Below are 23,664 nucleotides of genomic sequence, written 5' to 3'. Positions count from 1 at the left end.
ATGCTGCATATCTGTTCTGTAATTCCCCTGGATGTGATTTCTGCTCAAACACGCGCGCGTCCTGTAGTTCCCCTCTTTACACAGCAGAGGGCGCACGTGTATAGGTCTAAACAAACACGCATTTCTATTGAGTAATGCTCTGCTTTCGTGTCCAGGGTAGGCTTCTGGTGGTAGGCTGCTTTGTGTTTTATAGAGAGATGTTTTTCTTTTACGTGTGTCACATTTAAAACTAAAAGAGTGCCCACTAATCCAAAAGAAACCCACTAAAACGCAGTGTAAATATGTTTTCTGAAGGTCTGCAAGCCTTGACCTACTGTTAGATGCTTGAATTGTTTAGCCTACCTCAAAATAACCCATATCCTACAGCCTAGAAACGGTCTATCCAAACCAGTGCGCATCTTTTCAGTCTAATTAGGATATCGCCCTGGAGTCTTGTGATGTCGCCATGTCTCTCCACACACTTCTCCCTCCTCCTTCTGCTGTAGCTGCTTCACCTTTTCCTCCATCCTCGTTAAACTGACTGCTCTTGAACGCAGACTTCACCCTCGTGCCGTGGCGCCCTCCTCATCCTTCCTCTCTGCGCGCGTGTAGTGGGAAGCTCCCTCCTCCACGCGTAAATTATGTAGGGCAGGACCGGGGGATGCTTTGCCGCTTTGCCACATCCATTTGACAAACCCCAGCCGGGCAGCGTGAGGAATAGACGCCACTCACAGCCTCTCTTTTGTTTTTTTTAGACAGAAGAAGGCTCCCGCATCACCTAATCTGATTGTTTTAAAGCTGCGGACGGGAGAAAATGGACCTCACGGACCAGGGAGCGCAAATGGAGCCGCTGCTGCCCACGGTAAGACACCCAACCACCTTCAAATCTGTTCTGTTCTGTCCTGTTCTGTTCTGCTGTGCGTTTCTGTCTTTAATTGGCCTTTCCACACCGCGTCCACGAGCTTCACCCAAACCGCAAACGTGACATTCACCGCGCCAAAAATGGAATCTGCCACATTTCCAGCTTCCATTTACGTCTTCGGGCCTCGCGTGTCACTCATCCAGGACTGTACCTGCTCCTGCTGCGTGTACACTCTCACATCTGTCACTGTCATTAGGCAAAAAAACGACGCAGGAGGTAGACACGACGCACAGGTTAACGCGGATATCGACACATTACGCACGTTTAAGACCCGCTTACCCACCTGTTCTACTCTTATTTTATCATTATTGTTGTTATTACGCACGGCAGCCTGTGTCCACCTTATGCATTCTCCTACAAACAAGTGTCCTCCGGTGGATTTGAGTCGCTTGTTGCTTACATTTGTGTACACTAGCCTGGTTTAATGGTTTTTCTATGAGGCGCAGAGGAAGCAGCCATCATTGGAGACTAATTACCTCATAATTACAGCCACTTAAAACACCTAAACACTCAAATTAAGTCACTGGTTTATGGATAATCTGTGGATATTCGAAGTTCACCGCGCGTCTCCATCCGTCTTCCAACAGTCCTGCTCCTGTCTGGGCTGATTGTTCTGGTAATGACACAGATTTAATGCTATTACTGCTACTGTACGGTGTTTCTGCGGGCAGCCCCTCATTAGCATTCAGGTGAGACTGTAAAAAAAAAAAAAAAGAAAAGAAAAAGGGAGAAAGTCCAGCCTCTCCCGAACGCACACAGACGCAGAGCAAACATTGGCACGGCGCGCACAGACTCCACTTGACCGGCTCTGGATGCAAATCGATACGGAGCCGTGTTTGTGGCTGTGCGTGGCCCTGTTAGGTGCGCTCATGTGCGGCGGGTAAAGCCCTCCTCTGCCCGCAGTGTCAATGCAGTAGACTCGTTTCCTTTACCAGTCTCTCTCTGTCTCTCTGTCTCTCCGCCTACGCAGCAAACTGATGCGTTGTCATGGTTTCACCCTGATGTGCATGGGTATGTGAGCTGCACTTATGATGCAAAAACAGAAAAAAGAAGAACAAAAACATGCCTCCCTCTGTCATAATCATATTCATGTTCTTAACTGTGTTCCCAAGGTCAAGGAGGACAGAGACAGATGTGTCCAAACGTGGCACTCTGATGCGTAACTGCGTGGTGTCGTGATGTCTGTGTGACGTCCTGATGTGTTTTGATTTTTGTTTTTGTTTTACAGGAGCAGAGTTCACAGGACAGTAAAGACGTGGTAAGTGCAGTTTTCTCTCATTACATAGAAATCACTGCACATTTATCTGCTCCAATATGTGAAAAGTTTGGAGTCAGACCCTTTAACAAACCTCTGTTTTTAACTAATCTCATTATTTTTGACGCGTTACACTTTTGGTTACGCTTGTGTTTTTACTTCTTTAATTAGAACGAGCTGTTTGTGTGAAGAGTTTTTGTGTTTTGGTTCGTATTTAACTGTAAATTAACCACAAATTCAGTGTACAGGGCATAGACATGACTAAAAACTAGACAGAAACAGACAAACTATATTAAAATTATGTATGTTAACGATAGAAAAATAAGAGCAACGTAAAATAAACAAAGACAGAGAGGAAAAAATGAAATAAAAAACAGAAAGCATGTACTAAATAATACAAAAATATGAAGTTACATGTTTGTATGAAGTGTGGTCAGCCATAACACGCCCACTTTGTCACTTAATTACATTTAATATAGTAATTTCAGCTTTGGACTTGCACTTTGGACACTATAGTGCAGTGATGGGAAGAGTACTTGTATTGTATTGTATGTATTTTGTGAGGTTTTCTGGTACATGGTCCAATCAGAGTACTGTAGTCTGAATACTTGGAATACTTTTACATTATAGTGTAGAAACGCAACTTAAAAAAAACAGCTTCATGTTTGTTTCACTGCATTTCTGATCACTGACTGGATAAAAGAAGTGTTTTAGTATTTTTCTCGCTAATTCTGAGCAGTTTGAACCTAAATTGTGTGAAATACCACCATGTATTCCTTTGATTTTAGAAAAATAACTGTACCAGAGCACTCAGAATACTCAAAAATAGTATTCCGTGTCCATGTTTTGAGTTTCTTCCATAGACCGTACATATAAATGGACACTTCCACTTCCAACTCTGGCTCCATTTCACTTTCTATTGAAAAACTGTGGCCTCTCTCTCTGTAACTGCTGCTGTCAGACTCGTTATTTTGGTCTTAAATGTTCGTATTTACCCGCTCTACAAGATCCTGTGGTTTTTATTTCACTATTGTGTCTGTAAATCAAAGATATGCACATTAATAACAGACAAATCAGGCGCCTTCTTTCCCTGAGGTCGCTCCTGCTAGCGTTAGCAACAGGTTTGATTGACAGCGTTGCTAAGGACCCGCTCCCTGTTAAACCAGTGATGCGGGCGGGAAGAGGCGCTACTTTGAACAGCCTCGCTTTGGATTGGCTCTTTGGTTGCTATGATACTCGTGGTCAGAAATTAGCCGCTGTAACTGCTAGCCTCGATGAGCTTCATTCGACTGGAGCTAAACGCTATCGCTGACATCACTCTCACTTAGTCCACTTCTTTACACAGTCTATGGTCGCTTCCCGTCACTGTGCGTTTATTAGAAAGGCTTCATGCTGCGCTCCCGACGGCTCCGGACAGAGGGAGCAGATGGAGTTGCCGGCTTGTTCTTTTTAGCATTGCGTTCTTTGACCAGAGCGACGCCTTTGTCCGTCCCGGAGATCCGCCGTGTGAAACAGACAGCAGACAGGAACCACCACGAGGAGAGACGCGGCGAGCTTATTTCAGCTTTTAATTATAGTCAAAGCGGCGGCGCGGGTAATGAGGACAAGAGGAGGAAGGATCTGAGGTGCCAATTATGTTCACACTAAACCCCAGAACAGTGCGGTCGTTTCATTGTTTATCTCTTCATACATAAATAATGCCCCAGTGAGGTTATCCGTTGCCTTGGAGACCGTAGCTCACCGATAGTGTTTTTCCTCCCACACTGTATCTGGCTCACGTCCCGCTGACACTGCACTACAGGCAGGACGCTCCAGGTGACTCTCGCATGCGCACACCCCCCACAGCCCTCTGCACCAGCGCCGAGCCTGTTCGACCTCAGGTATGGGAGCACTACAGAGCACGGCGTCCCGGAGCCTCTGACTGTTGTCTCTATATCGTTAGGATGGTGTGGTTTGGGTGGCTGTAGTCTTTGGCTCCTCTTAGATAACAAGGCTACAGGGCTGGAGCAGAACAGAAGTGTGCACAGCAGCGTCTGTGATGTCAGAGCGCTAATCTCTCTGGGGGGATTGGCGGATGGGCGCTTGTCAGAAACATTGGAAGCTATCCTGGATGAGAGCCGCTGGTGTGAGACGGCGCTCCTGCTTCTGCCGGTTTGTTTATGGAGCGTTGGGAGCGAGGTTGTTGCAGTATTCCAGCATGGGAATCTCAGGGAGAGACAAGAGCTGAGGAGCGGAGGTTGTAAGGCGTCAGACCTCTGTATTTCCCTGACTCACCGCCTCAGAGGAGGTGCTGGAGTCTCAGCAGGGCTACGGCCCTCAGCCTCTGCCTCTCATCTTACTTTGCTGAAGCACAAGGAGAGTTAGCAGGCTCCATTAGCCACTATGCTCACAGTGGACCACAGCACAGGATTTGTTTATCAGGTGGGTGATCCATTAGTTTGATTTTATAGTTACATTTTGTTTTGTCTTGTTTTATTATGAGCTTTATTCTGTTTAAACTGACATTTGTCATAAAAGCCTCACACATGATATTGCGTGTGTAAGAGAGCGGCTTGTGCTGATGTGCACGCCAAAGGTCCCACAGAGCAGAGCTGACAGATGGGACTGTCATTCTGGGGCAATAGAGGAGCTTATAGCTGCTGTCCTGACCCCAGTGATCCTAAGAGAAGGATGTGTGGACTCAAGTCTCTACTTTTGTTTATTTGCGTGCAGCAGCTTTGACAAACTGTGTGTCATAGTTTTTATGTTGATACAGAGTTTATTTTCACTTTTCAGTGATTTGTTATTACTTTGTCTGATAGATGGGATTTAAAGCTGACTGCCAGATTCTTTGCTTTGCATATTCTTTTCATATTCTGTCAGCGCGTCTGTCGGGATGAACACAATGACAACACAAGGTGCTGTCAGCGAGCAGAACAACCTCTGACTGTCAAACCCTCCATTAAATTAGCTACATGCTATTAGCTTGTACTGTATGCACTTTATACATTCTCTAAATGTATTCATCTACTGAAGTAAACAGTTATAGAGTTAAATGCTCCTGGTTTGAATGGTGTAGTGGTAGTAATGTTACTGTGGTAGTAATACTCCTGATCCTATAGTAATGTTATTGTGGTAGTAATGCTCATGTTCCTATAGAAGGCTGTTTCTATGGCAGACCTCAGGTTGTCCTACACATTTTTCTTCCTGACGGTGCAGAGGACTCCAGAGATTTCGATGTAGAACAGAGAAACCAGGTCACATGCTGAGGCTGCCCATAGCGCAGTCAGATCACGCTCATGTACTCACTATCATTGTTTCTGGACTAGAATTATCCTGGACCACACACTTTTATAGTTATGTAAATATATGATTTTAATAGTGTTTGAAAACCTTATTGTAAAGTACCAGCTGATCTTTACGTCGTGCTCCATTGGCTGATGAGTCTCACGGGAAATTACCTTTTATAGAATCATATTTAAGACAGAACTGCTGAATTCTATATGTTAATCAGATGAAACTATACAAAATTATTATTGATCGAAAAGCTATAGATAAGATTAAGATGAGATTTCTCCATTGTTTCAAAACGGCCTCGGTGTGTGGCGTGTGTGCTCCCTGAACGCGCTGTCACCTCCTTTAAATGTCATTTCCTTCAGTTTTCACGCCAGAGCTGAAGTCAGGACACATAAACGTCAAGCCCCATGTAAACGCTCCAAACACGAGAGGCGGAGGTCGGTCGTAGTTTGGTCTCAAAGCCGGGAACGGTGTGAATGCGTTCTCAGACATGGGACTCATTAGGAGGAGTGCTGCATCGCTCCGCACGCGTGGGATCAGGTGTGAAGGGGCTTTGCATAAGTGCGTGTTTGAGTTCGGTTCCCAGAGTGTCGTTTTAGCCAGACTCAGACCTGGCTTCCCCCCGATGCTGTTGACTCAATAAAAGTACGGAAACAGAAACATATTTGAGCGACTGCGTTCACGATTCAAACCAGACTTTTACACAGCGTTTGGTCGGCGTCACATGCTCTGAATATGAAACAAGACGTGGCTTAAACTGTATTTTGTCACGTGTTCTGTTACATCTGGAACTCTTAACCTTTTCGACATTTCTGTACAAAGAAACCTGGCGCCCAATCTCAAATTAAATGCATTATATTTTCCTGATTGCATGGCCCTCAAGAGACTCCTCAAGGTCCTATTTTTGGCCTCCGTATAGTTAAGAATCAATGCGTTACACTGGCCAATCAGCGTACTGTACTCTGAATACTTGAAATACTTTTACACATAGTTGCTTTATATCATAGTGTAAAGACATGAGCTATAATTATAAGCAGTTTTATGTTTGTTACGTGTTCATTTCTGTCTAAAAAGAGATGTTTTGTCTTCATTCTCACTGATACTGCGCAGTTCAAAGCCAAAATTACAAATAGAAGTACTGTCTTGTGTTTATTTTAACGCCGTAGCCTGAAATAGCACTTTTCCACACGCTCAAACTCGCGTTACAATTAAAACATTATTCACTCGATGGTGGTAAGCTTCTGTTGTAGTCGCAGCTGCCCCGGGACAGACTGACAGAAGGCACCAAGGCAAAGCGAGGCAAGTTTACAATTCGTACACAAACTAATCCAAAGTGCTTTACAGAAAAAAAAGGACATGAAATTCCCTGCAATCTCCCATTCGAGTACTAACCGAGCCCGGATAGGATGAGATCAAGTTTGGACAAGGACGTCTGGACCTTTTGATTTAGAAAAGTAGCTATACTCCAAATGAATACCACCAAATGAAAGAGTAACCGTACCAGAAAACACCCATCTGTCAATTTTCTATGTGGGGCAGCAGTCTAAGCAGCGACTCCCAGACTTCCCTCACCCCAGACACGTCCTCCAGCTCCTCCGGCGGGACCCCAAGACGTTCCCAGACCTGCGCGGAACACGTCCCTACCAGAAAACAGCTACTCAAAATGACCGTAGTGTTGTGAATATGTGTTTTCGGTTTATGTGTTCGCTTGTTACTTCACGCTCCCCTGGTAAAGTTCAAACGCTGCTACTACATTTGCCCGTTTACGCTCGTCTGCGGCACCGTCCCATTACAAACCCTGCGTGTATATGCGACATGTGCCATCTGTACTGCCCCGGTAACGCCCCGTGTATGTTACGTTATGTTCTGCTTTTAGTTGGACAGGGACAGTTCGCAACAAATACATTAACCGTACAAAAAAAAGCAGTAAAAATACTAATTTCCACCTGTCGTCTCGCTCCTCGCCACTCAATTTCAGACATACAAATCCTCTTTTGCTAATGTGTGCAAACTTAGCCATTTCTTTGTCACGTGTGCCATCTCTACTTCCCCGTTAACGCTCCATAGTTCACATTTTTTTTTATATTTTAAAACGCGAAAAAGCACGAGACAGTTTTCCACACAGACGCTTTTGTTTTGGTGAGTGACAAGGCCCTCGATACGCCGACAATGCTTCATCACAACAAAAATTTGCATATTAGCAACACTGTTTTGTTTTTGGGTTTTTTTTCAGCTGTCCCCGCGTCGTCATGGACCTTTTGAGGAAATTGTTAATCGCTATGGCAACCAGAGAGAACCCTAGATCCTCACGATGCTGAGATACATCTGAAAAAGCAGTAGTAAAATCAAACTACGAAGAAAAAAACCTCTAAATTTGAAGTAATATCGTGTTGTATTTTTGCGCGTGTGTGTGTTTCCATCGTGTCTACTGTCTTGTCCGCCCTTCCTCCACCACCTCCTCCTCCTCCTCTTCCTCCTCCATGTTTCTCCCCTACAGCGCCGGTCACGTGTGCAAGCGCTCAAGTTCCCCGTAGCCTCCAACACCGAGCGTTCCTTTCATTTGGTCATGCGTTCCCGTCCTCCATCACTGATCCCACGGCCAGAGACGCGGCTTATCCCACTATAAAGGCCGGCAGATTAATCCCAAACCCAGATTGGCGAGCTGATCCTAGGTCGGTATCAGGAGGTAGAGGAACCGGGCTAAAAATAGACGGAGGGACCTGGAGGCTGGAGATTCACTCTCATCTGTCATACTTAGCAGATAAAGCTTTGTTTAGGACAGAAAGAGATGGAGCGGACGTTATAGCCCATTACATAATATTGTACAGTGTATACGGAGCTGACGTTAAGGTCCTATATTAAAATAAATGGATTCTTCTGAACTTTAAGCCGTTATAATGTTGTTTCCTCCTCAAAAACAGACCTGGAGTTGTGTTTTGTTTCATTCACACATGTTTGAGTAACGCTTTATTATTAGTCTGTAACATCTCCAAAACCTCAAAATGCTCCGTTCCACCTTGTGATGTCATGAAGTGGTAGTTTCCAAGTTATCAGCTCATTTTACCTTTAGTTCAGTAGCAGATTCCAAAGCTGAAATGATTCAATTGATTCTAGTGAAGGTGTGTGGAGTTTAAAAACACAGCGGAGCACTTCCTGTATTACCCCATGATGACATCACAAGGTGGAGCAGAGTGTTTTCCGTTTGAGAGAAGTTCAACTTAACGCAAAACATATACCGTATTTTCCGGAGTATAAGTCGCACCAGCCAAAAAATACAAAATAATGGAGAAAAAAAAAATATCTGAGTATAAGTCGCACCCCGGGCCAAACTATGAAAAAAATGCGAGTTATAGTCCGGAAAATACTGTACTTTTTGGTATTTTCGAAAAGAAGCTAACAAAATATTCTATCTATTGCTCTACATTTTCTAACCCAAATTCCTTGTATTTCAATCCCTTTTATCTCTTATACAAATTCTTTAAATTATTAGAGGAAATAACATTAGAACAGATCAGAAAACACCGTAATAATTTAACTTTTAACAGGACTACACTGTGTAAAGTTGTACAAATGGAATTCATCATAATAATCCGAATTTCCTTTGAGATTTTAGTGACTCTGGTGATCATAATTTAGGCCGACAGTGGCTCAGTTGGTGGAGTGTTTGTCCGCTGGCGATTCAAATCCCCTCTCGACATAAACATCATTGGTTGAGCGGTCACATCCACTGTCCCACAGGTTGGCGGTGCGATTCCAGCTCCCACAGATGAACACTGTCGTTGTGTCTAGTGTGTGAATGGATGACTGGTTCCTTGATGTAGTGAAGTGATTTGAAGGTGGAAAAGCACTGTATTACATTTTATTTAACACATTTTTGGACTAAAACTGTGCAATTATTGTTGAAGGAGTGGACATTTTAGTCAATAGTAGTTATTTTTATGATAATGCAATATCAACTGTCACACCATTTTGTTTTTGTTTTTTTATATATGGCCCGCCCGTATTTAAACGTCATGGTGAAGAATTAGGTATGTGAACTGTCTTAAAGCGCACATAGTACAGTATTTTCTGAGTTACGGTTGGTTCTAATGTTGTTTCCTCATCACAAACAGACCTGGAGTTGTGTTTTGTTTCATTCACACGTTTAACACACAAAAAAACTGCATATTTAGTTCATCTCTCAAACTGAAAACACTCTGTTCCACCTTGTGATGTCATGAAGTGGTGATACAGGAAGTGCTCCGCTGTGTTTTTAAACTCCACACAACTTCATTTCTAGAATCATTCGGATCATTTCAGAACCTGGAATTGCCACTTATCTCTACCGAACTAAAGGTAAAAGGAGCTGTTAAAACTTGAAAACTATCACTTGATGACATCACAAGGTGGAACAGAGCGTTTTGAGCGTTGGAGATGTGACAGACTATTAATAAAATGTTACTCAAACATGTGTGAATGAAACAAAACACAACTCCAGGTCTGTTTTTGAGGAGTTTCCAGCGCTGTAACACGACTTAACGCTCATAAAGTCCATGTTACGTGACACTATAGAGTGACAGAGGTTTGCATGTGTAGTCTCTGTGTGTCAGTGCTAATGTTTATATTGTACTACACTAAGCCGCTGTACAAGGAGCAGCATCTGTCCAGAGCGGCTCCGTGCCTGCCCTCACATGCCGCTCCATGTGTGAGGCCCTGCGTTGCCGTGGGAGACCGTTTCGTTTTGACGAGCGGGATAATCTCTCCGCTAAACTGTGGGCAAAAGTGGACGTGCGTGAAGATTTGAAATATTGAAAGAAATGATTATGAAGCCTGCGCTGTTCCAGTTTCACAATGTTTGGACAGAAAAGTCGTAAAAACTGCTCGGAAATGTCTTCTTTGTTCATGTTTCGAGTGTCGCACAACAACGTAACGACTCTAAAAGGAATCACAAAAGTACAGCAGTTTCATTTTTGCTTCGTATTTCGAAAGATTATTGTTCAAGCATCTTTTTCCAGCCTCCATTTTGTTTTAATAGAGACAGACCCATAGTTTGGCCGATATATCGATGATTTGATCAATGATTTGCCGATATTTTTGTTTTGGTTGATTTGCGGACAAAAAATCCACAGAAAAGCTTTATTTTAACACTTTAATATGAAGAGATTAGCTGCACTAAACGTGACCACACAGCTCTGTTATAGATCTGTGGTTAAAAGGGGCTTGGGGTCAGTTTGTAGTAAATTTAAATAGCTTAATATGAGAAAAATAATCAAAATCTGCCCAACATATCGGCCCAAAAACATCGGCAGAGCTTATGGACGATCAGTGGCTCTGTATTTTAAACCAGACCTATTCTATAATCTGGAGTTTTTAACTGTGTTCTAGTCGTTTCTTCTCATTGAGCATCTGAAGTTGTGTTTGGACTGATTCATGTTTGAGTTTAATCTTTAATCAACTCCCGTTTTCACCTCCACTGTGACGTACGCACTTCCTTCTCCAGTTTTCTTTTTATTTATTTTTTTATTTATGCAAAAAAAAAAAAAAAGTACAATACAAAACTTAACAGAAACAACAAAGGAGACCAAGAAACAGACAAGAAAATGATAAACGTCGTACAAAGCAGAGGACAAGAAACAGAAATAAAACAATGGTCAGAGTTTTGGGTGGGGTTGAGGGGGCGGGTTCAGGGGGCGGGTTAAGGGGGCGGGTTGAGGGTCCGGGCTGGGGTCTTACACTGAGCTAATATTTTATTATTTTCGCAGGTAAAATGACTGAATGAGTGAGTTTAGTTATGAAGTTATAACTAGTTTTGACATTCAGTTCCAGAGTTGAGTCTCCATTCTCTTTTATTTAATTTTTCCTTTCTTCCTTCTTTTTTCCTCTTTCCCTTTTTCCCTGTCCTTTTATTTTTCTTTTGATTTCTTCTTCCTTTTGTTTCTTTTCTTTTTTCTCCATCCTATTTCTCTTCTCAGTTTTATTTTCTTAATCAGTGATACTCAGCGTCGCGTCGTCATTTTCGTACAAATTACAAAAAACGTGCTGCTCTACTGTGACGTGCAGCTGTCCATAGGGGGCGCCGACAGCTACACGTGTCTTTGTTGCGATGACGTTTAAGGCGACGTCAGCTCCTAACGGACACCACAGTTTTCTAACGCGGAAGTCAGTGGATTTGTTTCTTTTTTTCAAGTCGTTTTTGATGAATATTGCGATTTAAAATGTGCAAATTGTCAGAAATTATAACTATAGAGAGACACGAGCACAAAAGGGCGGATTTAAACGTTCTGTACCGGGATGAACCACGATCGATCTCTTTTTTTTTAATATATCAGCAATATACATATTCGGTTATTCACATTTATAATCCCAAATAAAACATTGGGATTTTATTACATTTTATCTTTAATCTCAACAAACCAACTGCTCCTGCTCAACATTTCAGTGCAACTCCGCTCCTGATCTCCATAAACGACATTTTCGTTTTGTTTTGAACTGTGTGAAGCGTCTTTGAGTGCCATTAAACGCTCCATACAACAGTTGTGTATGTCTATATAATTATCAAGAGGTTTTGAATATCAAGTAGTGTATGTTCTCATTAATAATGTAGGAGCAGGCTTCATATCTGTGGGACTGCCTCTCGGTGGGTTTTCAAGGTCAGTGCTATTTTTAGTGGTGAATAATAAGACGGGCTCTATGTAACCTCCATTAGAGCGAGCCACTTCCGGATCGCCTTGTTCTGACTCATTTTTGCGTTATCGCTCAGACTCTCCATGCGACGGTCCACCCCGCAGTGTTTTCGTGCTTGCGTTTTTAATTTCTTGTTTTACTGCGGTTTTTTTTACGATGTTATTTTGGTCTATACAAACAAACCATAAGTACTGGTCATTTTTGGCTGGAGGAGCTAAGGCGGCGGCTAAGGCTAATGTTAATACAGAGCCTTTTAACCGTAGACTCTAAACAGCGGTCCCTCGTTTATCGTGGGGGTCACGTTCTAAAAATAACCCGCAACAGGTGAAATCCGCGAAGTATCAGCTTTATTTTTACGGTTATTCTCTATGTTTTTTGCTGTAAAACCCCTCACCACACACTTTATACACTTTTCTCACACAGGCGTTAACGTTTTCTCACATTTCTCTCTCGTTTAAACTCTCTCAAAGTTCAAACCTTTGTAGGCGTCTTTATCGGTGCAGAACGTTTCATCGACATTGTGGGTTTTGTCGGGGAGAAAACAAATTGCAAATGTACAGCACTTCAGAGTCACACTGAGATCCAACGTTTATGTAAATTTGTCTGAACACATTCTGTACTGGACAGGAGACACGGCACGGAGGAGACTGATGGACAATGGTCTACAGTCCAACAGCCAATCAGGACGCACAACACAATGGTCTACAGTCCAACAGCCAATCAGGACGCACGACACAATGCACGTTCAGACGGTGTAAAAAAGCATGAAAAATTTAGCTAAAAAAATCCGTGAAACAGCGAAAGATGAACCGCGATATAGTGAGGGACAACTGTATATAAATGGATGTAGCTAACCTGCTAGCCACCACGTTCCAAATAGGAGGTGATCATGGGCGAGCATTGACTCTGGCTCAAATTAACTTTCTATTGAAAAACTGTGTCCTCTCTCTGTACCTGCTGCTGTCAGACTCGTCATTTTGGTCTTAAATGTTCGTATTAACCCTCTACATGATCCTGGCGGTTTTATTTCTCTATTGTGTCTGTAAATCAAGATATGAACATTAAAAACAGACAAATCAGGCGCCTTTCCTCCAAGGTCACTCCTGCTAGCATTAGCAACAGATTTGATTGACAGCGTTGCTAAGCGTCTGCTCCCTGCTAATCCAGCAGTGAGGGCTGAAACGGGCGTTACCTTCAACACCCTCGCTCCTGATTGGCTCTTTGGTTGCTATGATACTTGCAGTCGGACTTCCAAATATGAAACTCGACTCCAAATTCGCCGCTATAACCGCTCTAGCCTCGATGAGCTTCATTTGACTGGAGCCGAACAGCGTAGGTGACGTCACACTCACGTTCCCCTCACCCCCTCCCATGTTTGCGTTGCTGTTTTAAATGTAGTTAGCGCCCTCTAGTGATTTATAAAAGCTCATATGGATTTTTTGCTGTGAAATCTCTGGTGGGGGGGCCATTCTAGACCACCAGCGGGGGGGCTTAAAGGGGGCACTAGCTTCCTCTAGTGCCCCCTTTAAGCCCCCCCGCTGGTGCCGCCCCTGCTCACCATCAAACATAACTCACGGGGGGTCATATCAGACCACGTGAGGCGTTCGTCTGCCTCTGTCGCCATAGTTACAGTCAGAGCAACTTAGCGTTATATTATGAAGTTTGCCTTGGAGGACAGTGTGGACTTACATAATAATCCTTTTGAAAGTGGGTTTGCAGATATCTTATGTTTGGGAATACTTTTGTAATGTTTTAATTTTGTTTTCCAGAGAACTGATGAGGAGGCAGTGGTGGACCGTGGGGGCACCCGGTCCATGCTCACGACCAACTTTGAAAAGGAAGAACTAGAAGGTAAAGTGACATTTAAAGGGCCCATATTACCTTAAAGGGCCCATATTACCTTAAAGGGCCCGTATTACACTATTTTCTGATCTGTTATAATCTTGTTTCCTCATCACAAACAGACCTGGAGTTGTGTTTTGTTTCATTCGCACATGATTAACTCACAAACCCTGCGTTTTTAGACTCTCCTCTTAAACTGAAAACGCGCTGTTCCACCTTGTGATGTCATCATGTGGTAATCCAGGAAGTGCTCCGCTGTGTTTTCAAACTCCACACACCTTTACTAGAATCATTTGGTTGATTTCAGCTCTAGAATCGCCAATTTCTCCTGAACTAAACTTAAAACGGAGCTGTTAACTTGAAAAACTACCACTTTATGACATCACAAGGTGGAACGGAGCATTTCGAACTTGGACGATTTCGACAGACTAATAACGCAGGATTAGTCTGTCGAAACAAAACGCAACTCCAGGTGTGTTTTTGAGGAGGTAACAACATTATAACATGATTTAAACCTCTTAAGAGTCAATTTGGCATTTAATATATTCACGTCCACATTCAAATGTTTGTATTTAAAGGACAGGATGCCCGTTCAAAGAGCTCCGAGTCTTTGATATCTCCGCACCTGTCCAAACGCTGACGGCCGAGCGCGCGTCCTTCAAAGTACACAGCCAAAGCGCTTTTATTTTTGAGCTTCTGTCTGCGTCACAGTTTGATGCCATACACAGAAATACTACTGTGTACTCAAAATAAAAGATATAACTGTACGATAACCAAAAAATCTTTTATACCGAGAAACTGCAGGATCCTTCGACAGATCCCCAGCTCCTCTAGACTACAATGAACGCTCTGTTTCAGTTATTCACATCAGCTGTTTGCAGATTAGACCCACAATGTACAGAGCACTCACAGTCTCATTTAAAAATACACTGTGTTAGCTCCCATTATCACTTAGAACACTCAAAGTTCATGGCCCCTTTTGGTTTTAACAGGGTGTTCAGAGGTGCAAAAGGGTACGCTGCAGCCTCGTTTATAAAGTTTCGCATCCTCCTCTCAGGCGAGATAGATAACAACACTTAATGGAACTTTGCACCTCATTGAAAACAGGTTAATCGCAGTAAAAATCTTTTATAAGTGGATCATATCAAAGAGAATGTGGCCAGCGATGTATAAATAGTACAATTAAACACAAAAGTAATTAGTTCTAGTGTCTATGTGTCATTTAAGTTAATTTTTGGACCATCTACAGCTCAAACATCATCATAAAGGCCTTAAAAGTACAGAAAATTTAGAAAGATTTCCCCACAAGTGCGAAGAAAAGGTACACGATATGTTTCACTAGCAAGGATCACGCCACAACAACGGTATAACGACAGAGATATTTATGACTGGACGTGGAGGCTGGGGAGACTCCAGATGGGGGCTCGGGCTCAGGTGGTTTGCCCGTTCAAGCTTTCCCCCGTCTCTGTAGATGGCGAGGGCCGAAAGAGGAGCGACAAACACGGGGTGGGAGGGAGGGGTGGAGATAGCAGACAGACAGTGTGGTATAAATAGGGTTTCTGGGTAATTAGAGGTGTGGTTAGGTGGAGAGGAGCAGGAGGAGATTGAGGTGTGGTCCTCCTCCTGAATCTTAATCATTCATTTTAAGTCCATATATTGAGCCTGAAAAAGTCTAGTTCATCAAGTACTGAACAAAGTGTAGACACATTTGTGCGCTCTTTAATAAACTACTGTACAGCTCGACCTTCACATGTGCTCTGTTTAAACACGTGTGTCGCTGTGTGAATACTCTGCTGTTCTGTTGAAGGTGAACGTGTTCTCTGGCTGTAGGCTTTACATATTTTGTTGCCAAGCAACAGAAAGTAGCCCACAAAGATGTGAGTGTGTGGTGTGACACGGCGAGGGGCTTTTATCTCAAGGATCCATCTCCTCAGGTGAAGCTGTAACAACACGCTCTGTGTCGGCTGTGGTGCTTAAGCTCCTGCCCCCTCTGTCCCTTCTGCCCCTTTGTCCCCTCTGTCCCTCTGCTCATTCTACACCTCTACCCCTCCCTGCCCCTCTGCTCCTCTGCCCCTCTGTCCCTCTGCCTCTCTACCCCTCTTCCTCTCTCCCCCCTGCCTCCTCTGCCTCCTCTGCCTCCTCTGCCCCTCTACCTCCTCTACCCCACTGCCCCCTCTGCCCCTCTGTCCCTGTGCCCCCTCTGCCCCTCTGTCCCTCTGCCCCTCTGCCTCTCTGCCTCTCTGCCTCTCCATCCGTCTCTTTTCTCTCATCGATAAAACTCTCAGGGTCATTACTGTAACGACTCATGATTCAGTTCATAATCGTTTGTGTTTTATTTGCACTAATGGAGTCACTTTGATTCTTAAACATCTCAATGACACAAACACATCGCACAGACGATACAGAAGTACTACTGTAGTGTAGAAGTAATTGTGTTAGACTTAAGTTTGTGAGTTCTTGATGTGTAGAACAGACTTTTAAACAGCTAAATGATGTGTACTTTTGAAAAGGTCACTGCATCTTCAGAACACAGAACGACACGCTCATGTTACATTCGCCGGGGAGTTTGCTCAGAAATGCCACACTCCATTGGCTGAATTCAGATGCTGGAAAATCGAAAGCCAATGACGTAGCATCATTTAGCGTGTATTTTTGTGAACCTCTTTTGACCGAAAACCACCATAAACTAAAACACATTCCTCTGCGTGTTGTTCTGTCGTCCTTCCATCCTTCCTCACGCAGCTCTGAGCCTTAGGCAGAGTCCGGCCGAGCTGGTCCCACACTTTGTCCTCTTTACTTCATCCATAATTCACACAATGCTAAGAGTAGTTTTCTCTGGTTGAGTTCACTTACAGCAGTACCAGCAGCGTCAGGTACTCCTCACTACAAATGTATTTTGACAGATCCAGATCGTCTTGTTATCACCGGCCTCCAGGGGGGTCGTATCAGTGACCAGAGCGTTGTCCGAGAGTTGTTTTATGGAGGTTTTGTTTTGTGTTTTGTTTTGTTCCAGCTTTTCAATCTTTCCATTAAGCGTTAAACTCTAATTAGCTGCATTTTGTGGGATTTCGGAGTCTTTTTCCGTAGCTCCATCTGGCCACAAATCAGAGTTGTTGTGTAAAGATAAGCTCCAAACTGTGTAGAGAAGTGGACTGAGCGAGCGTGACGTCAGCGCTCAGCTCCAGTCAAATGAAGCTCATAGTATCCTAGCAACCAAACAGCCAATCTGGAGCGAGGATGTTGAAAGTAACGCCCCTTCCCTTAGCCATCCATCCGTTTTCTTCCGCTTATCCGGGGCAGTAGTCTCTAGCTCCTCCGGTGGGACCCCAAGGCCAGCCGAGAGACCCGAGCCTTTCCCTTAGCAACGCTGTCAATCAAACCTGTTGCTAACGCTACCGGGAGTGACCTCAGAGAAAGAAGGCGCCTGATTTTTCTGCTATTAAAGTTCATATCTTGATTTACCCTGGTCCCTCGTTTATTGCGGGGGTTACGTTCTAAAAATAACCCACAACAGGCGAAATCTGCGAAGTATCAGCTTTATTTTTACAATTATTCTATGTTTTTTGTCTGTAAAACCCCTCACCACACACTTTATACACTTTTCTCACACAGGCATTAACATTTTCGCACATTTCTCTCTCGTTTAAACTCTCTCAAAGTTCAAACCTTCGTAGGCGCCTTTGTCGGTGCAGAACGTTTCATCGACATTGTGGGTTTTGTCGGGGAGAAAACTCGCAAACATACAGCACTTCAGAGTCACACTATATACAATCTGTGGTGCCATGCTGGGCTGTGTGGTCACTGTAAGACGTGACAATCAGCTTTTTTAACTTCACGTGGAGCCTGAGACTGTTATTATTATGATATAGAGTATTATATAGTGTTAGAGTGAAGTATTTGGCAGCTGATCTCCTTGTTCTTACCTCTTCTCTCATTATCAGACTCTCTCTTCGCCTCCAGTTTGACGGTCCACCCTGCGGCGTGTTCATTTGTGCATTTTTAATCCGCTTCATGTTTTATTGCGCTGTTTTACAATGTTATTTTAAAAGGCACTGCACAAACAAACCAGAACCACTGATTAAACATGACTCACTGGGGTCATCTCAGCTCACGTGGGCCCTTCACAAAAATCACTGTATCAGCTCATCGTTCAGTATATGAAACCTGGAACTATATGTTTTTGGGTCAATATTTATCATGTGTACTTTATCTTTGCGTTTTTGTTTAGTCTTTGGCTGTATGATAAGATTTGAGATAACTTCTATGACTCTCTACAGACGCAAACTCAGTACTAATGTCTTTATTTTTTGCAGCTTGTATTTATATTGTACTTTTAGAATAGTTTTTGTGGTTTAAATCTGCTCTTAGGTCTCAGTATTTTCATTTATCGTCTATAATTTCTTCAACAATATATCAAACTTCAAAATGTATTATGTTAAGATCATGTGAGACTCCTCAAAATGGCGTTCTCTTGCTATAGTTTAAGGATATGGTATAGTGAAAAAAACGAAGGATTCTCTGACAGTCCCTCCTCTGTCTGAACTGTCCCACAGGTCACCGTACTCTGTATATCGGGGTCCACGTTCCTCTGGGGAGACGGTCACACAGACGTCACCGACACCACGGCCACAGACACAGGAAGAGGTCCAAGGAAAGAGACTCCACAGCCGAAGATGGACGAGAGTCTCCGTCACACAGTGAGTCACCAGCGAACAGAAAAACACGTTTGTATGAAAGTATTTTATCTGAACCCCGTCCCATTTGCTACAGCAGACACTCCAGCTCAGAGGGTGCAGTTTTTGTTGGGGACAGAAGATGGCGACGAGGAGCACATCCCCCACGCTCTGTTCACAGAGCTGGATGAAATCTGCCTCAGGGAGGGCGAGGACGCAGAATGGAAAGAGACAGCGAGGTACAAATAACTATGTCAACCGGATCATTTGGATCATGTGACGCCCTGGACAGTGGGAAATGATCCATATACTGTATGGGCCATGAAGTCCAAACGGCCCAAGAGTGGAAGTGTTTGTGTGGTCAGGGAGGTGGCTCAGGTTTTATACACTTTATCCATATACTTGAGCCATGATTTGATCCATATACTTGAGCCATGATTTGATCCATATACTTCAGCCGTGATTTTATTCATGTACTTCGGCCATAATTTTATTAATATACCTGGCCCATGATTTTTGGGCCGCAGCTTTATCCATATTCTTGGCCCATTATTTTATCCATATATTTGGGCCACAATTTTATCCTTATTCTTGGCCCATGATGTTATCCATGTACTTGGCCCATGATTTTTTCCATATACTCGGGCCATTATTTTATCCATATACTTGGGCCACGATTTTATCCGTATATGTGGGCCATAATGTTATCCCTATGCTTGGGCCGTGATTTTATCCATACACTTGGGCCATTATTTTATCCATATATAATTGGGCCACGATTTTATCCATATACTTGGGCCATGATTTTATCCATATACTTGAACCATAATTTTTGCTAAAGTCCAAACTTCCAAAGAGCATAAATCCTTCTGTTTTCACTTATAACTTGCTGTGTTCTCTGTACACAGGTGGCTAAAGTTTGAGGAGGACGTAGAAGATGGCGGCGAGCGCTGGAGTAAACCCTACGTGGCCACTCTGTCTCTACACAGCCTGTTTGAGCTCCGCAGCTGCATCATGAACGGGATCGTGATGCTGGACATGAGGGCTAACTCGCTCGAGGAGATAGCAGGTTCAGTCTTAACCCTTTTAACACTTTTATATCAAATTTACAAGACAAATAAACAAAATAAGAGCGGGTTTAGATCTTGGAAGTCTTTGTTTTTGCAGATATGGTTCTAGATCAACACGAATCATCTGGTGCGGTCGGAGAAGACGCCAGAAGAAGAATCCGAGCCGCTCTTCTTAAACAACACCACCACCAAAACCACAAGAAACTGGCCAACCGCATCCCGATCGTGCGCTCGTTCGCAGATATCGGCAAGAAACAGTCTGAACCACACTCCATGGACAAGAACGGTGAGCTGTCCTCCTTCAGATCTACACACCTACATCCACCTGCTGTTCATGAGCTTTTGTTATCGGCCAAATCAGTGAATGTTTTTTAAGGTTTTTTATTATTAATCATGTTTTCTCCTTGTGTTTTTCTCTGACTCACCAGATAATCTTGTTTTTAAGCCATAAAAAATCTGAAATCAACACTTCACCCACAACGGACTATAAATGTTTTGCATGGGCGCAGTACACGTGCGATCGTATCTGTCCACCTCCTCTTTATCACGTCTTTTAATTTAATTTATTTTTTTTTTTAATATATATTTTTTTAATTTATTAATTAATTTATTTTATTTTTTTAAATTTATTTATTTATTTATTGCCAGACAAGCATACAGTTAAGCATTTTTAAATACAAGATTGTAGATCCAAGACATATTAATAACAAGAAATATTGATTCAAATAACAGAAGACATTGTAGAAAAGACAAAAATAGATAAATAAAACAAAAATAAACCATGAGTGAGTGTTTGTGTGTAGCGAAATCATGTTCAAGTGAAGGGAAGATAAAAAAAAATAGAGTGGCACAGGTAAACTCAAGTGGAAAAAACAAAGAAGTAGAGAGATATTAAGATAAAATTCTAAATCCATAAAAGGCTCTAAGTTAACGTGTTAAGTGAGGGCCCCCAATGAAGAACTGGGCCCCCACATAGCTCCTCCAAACAAAGAATGTCTGGCACCACCCCTGCACAGACCCACAGTCGGTATTGCTGTTTTATTTATTTCTTCTACAACTTTCTACTCCTTATTCTGAGTTGAATTTTGACGGGGTTTTTTTTATTTTGTGAGTTTTTTTTACATTTTGTGAGTCCCTTGTTTTTAAATAACAGCGGTTTTATCTCAAATCAAAAACTTTCTACAAGGTACCGAACATTTACACAAACACAGACAAATAGAAAGGGAAGTACACCAAAATAAAAGCATGTAAACGCACAAACACCTTCAAAATAAAGGTCGATAAGTGCTCCAATACGAAAACACCATTCAAAGTCTAAAAAACAAAATATGATAAATGCAAACACTTAAGGCATTGAAGCTGTAATATCTCAATAGTTTTACAGAGAAAATGATAAAAAGTGATGTTAAAGCTACACTATGTAACTTTTGAGGTGTGGTGGGGGGTTAGCTATTTGCCTGTCTCCATGGAAACAGATTAGCTAAACTCTGGTTAGCATAAATCCCAGAGCTTCAAACCAGTTCCATCACATGAACCCATAAAGTTGTGTGTGTTTACTTCAGGCAGTAGTATGAGTTATGAGTATGAAGTTTGTCTGCTAGTTTGTCCGCTGATCGGAAGGTTGCCGGTTCGAATCCCGCTCTCGACATAAACCTCAGTGTCCGTGTTCACTGGTGTATGAATGTTTGTGTGTATGGGCGAGAGGTTCCTTGACGTAAAGCGCTTTGAAATGACTTGAATTTGTCCAAATTTTACCCCTCAAAATGTTAAATTGTATAAACATAAAGATAAAAATGTATATTATTTAAATTTGAGCAGTTTTATGCGTTATGTAATTGTCTTTCACACAGGATTTCGACGCAAAACTCATTTAACTTTAACTTTCAAGTATGATTTAATTACAACTACTTTTAATCAGAATCAGAAGACTTTTATTGCCATTGTCTGTGAATACAACTTCACAAACCAGGAACTTTCTTCAGTGATAAAGCGCAAAATGAAACACTGAGTAATAATAATAATATAAAAAAGTAGAAATATAGCTATTATAAACACAAATAAGGGCATGGATAAAGTAAAAAACAATATGCTTGAAAATAAAATAGTCATAGAGGTAGATATATACAACATAAAAACAACAAAATGGGCTTTTTTTTCTGTTTTATCACTAATCGATTATGTTAAAAACTATGTCCCGTTCTTCAAACATCACCCGTATCCATCCAAACCCACCCGCACTCACACGAGACCACCATCCTCGTGTGGGAACCGACAGCGGCGACCTCTGACCCCGTGTGAATCGAACACTGTTGACTCTCCTTCTCGCCCCGCAGGCCAAACCGTCTCCCCCCAAAGCCAGCCCGCGACCACGGAAGGCAAGCAGGACGTGAGCAGAGAAAACAGCGCCGTCGACTTCAGCAAGGTGAGACTCTGGGCCCACTGCTGCGGCGCCGTGTTTACCCCCGAACTCTGATACTCGGACACGTAACTGCATCTGTGTGTTTAACCAAGATGTGCTTACAGTTTAAGTGGTCATTAATCTGCATGTTTGTTGTTTTTTATCGCGTCGTCCCGTGTTGCAGATCGACCTCCACTTCATGAAAAAAATCCCACCCGGAGCAGAGGCGTCGAACGTGCTGGTAGGAGAGCTGGAATTCCTGGATCGGCCCGTGGTAGCGTTCGTTCGCTTGTCTCCCGCTGTTCTTCTCAACGGTCTGGCCGAGGTTCCGATCACCACGAGGTTGGACACGTATCTTTGTTTTGAATTAACTGACATTAACGTTCTAACTGTTAGCGTGTTTGTCTGGCAGGTTTCTGTTCATTCTTCTCGGGCCTCTGGGGAAAGGGCCTCAGTATCATGAGATTGGAAGATCTATTGCTACGCTGATGACAGATGAGGTAAGACAAGTTTATATGTACAGCACAAACACAAAGTCATTCAAAGAGCTTTACGGAATAAGAAAGACGTTAAAATCACAATACAACAAATCAAAACATATATAATCATCATAAAAAGAGAAGAGGCAGAATAAACCCCTTTCAGTCACAGCAGATAAACAGTTTGAACAGTTTGAGCCTGGATTTAAACATTGTTAAAGTCGAGGCCCGAGTCACATCTTCAGGAAGAATGTTCCAGGTTTTAACTGAACAAAACTCAAACACTGATTCACCAGGTTTAGTCCTTGTTTAGTCCTGGTTTAATCCTGGTTTAGTCCTGGTTTGGTTGTGGTTTAGTCCTGGTTTAGTCCTCCATTTAGTCCTGGTTTAGTCCTGCTTTAATCCTGCTTTAGTCCTGGTTTAGTCCTGGTTTAGTCCTGGTTTAGTCCTGGTTTAGTCCTGCTTTAATCCTGCTTTAGTCCTGGTTTAGTCCTGGTTTAGTCCTGGTTTAGTCCTGGTTTAGTCCTGCTTTAATCCTGCTTTAGTCCTGCTTTAGTCCTGGTTTAGTCCTGGTTTAGTCCTGGTTTAGTCCTGCTTTAATCCCGCTTTAGTCCTGCTTTAGTCCAGGTTTAGTCCTGGTTTAATCCTGGTTTAGTCCTGGTTTGGTTGTGGTTTAGTCCTGGTTTAGTCCTCCATTTAGTCCTGGTTTAGTCCTGCTTTAATCCTGCTTTAGTCCTGGTTTAGTCCTGGTTTAGTCCTGGTTTAGTCCTGGTTTAGTCCTGCTTTAATCCTGCTTTAGTCCTGGTTTAGTCCTGGTTTAGTCCTGGTTTAGTCCTGGTTTAGTCCTGCTTTAATCCTGCTTTAGTCCTGCTTTAGTCCTGGTTTAGTCCTGGTTTAGTCCTGGTTTAGTCCTGCTTTAATCCCGCTTTAGTCCTGCTTTAGTCCAGGTTTAGTCCTGGTTTAGTCCTGCTTTAGTCCTGGTTTAGTCCTGCTTTAGTCCAGGTTTAGTCCTGGTTTAGTCCTGCTTTAGTCCAGGTTTAGTCCTGGTTTAGTCCTGCTTTAGTCCAGGTTTAGTCCTGCTTTAGTCCTGCTTTAGTCCTGGTTTAG

At 42.8% G+C, this 23,664-nt stretch overlaps 1 protein-coding gene across 2 annotated transcripts in view; it reads left to right on the top strand.

Annotated features, from left to right (window-relative positions):
- The first annotated feature begins 794 nt into the window (after positions 1–794).
- Positions 795–23,664, top strand: part of LOC117383945 (sodium-driven chloride bicarbonate exchanger-like) — a 40,424-nt gene continuing 17,554 nt past the window's right edge. The window contains exons 1-10 of one of the 2 annotated variants that reach the window (XM_055227328.1): positions 795–841; positions 2,130–2,159; positions 13,865–13,946; positions 18,491–18,634; positions 18,711–18,849; positions 19,519–19,679; positions 19,778–19,966; positions 22,014–22,102; positions 22,263–22,420; positions 22,491–22,578. In XM_055227328.1, the coding sequence (XP_055083303.1) occupies positions 821–841; positions 2,130–2,159; positions 13,865–13,946; positions 18,491–18,634; positions 18,711–18,849; positions 19,519–19,679; positions 19,778–19,966; positions 22,014–22,102; positions 22,263–22,420; positions 22,491–22,578 (1,101 nt within the window). In that variant the 5' untranslated portion in view covers positions 795–820. Of the gene's footprint in view, positions 842–2,129; positions 2,160–13,864; positions 13,947–18,490; positions 18,635–18,707; positions 18,850–19,518; positions 19,680–19,777; positions 19,967–22,013; positions 22,103–22,262; positions 22,421–22,490; positions 22,579–23,664 lie in introns of both variants that reach the window. The other variant, XM_033981198.2, reaches the window with a different exon arrangement.

Source organism: Periophthalmus magnuspinnatus, chromosome 2 (assembly GCF_009829125.3).
Source record: "Periophthalmus magnuspinnatus isolate fPerMag1 chromosome 2, fPerMag1.2.pri, whole genome shotgun sequence".
NCBI classification, from domain to species: domain Eukaryota; kingdom Metazoa; phylum Chordata; class Actinopteri; order Gobiiformes; family Gobiidae; genus Periophthalmus; species Periophthalmus magnuspinnatus.
This window is presented reverse-complemented; position numbering and strand designations above follow the sequence as displayed.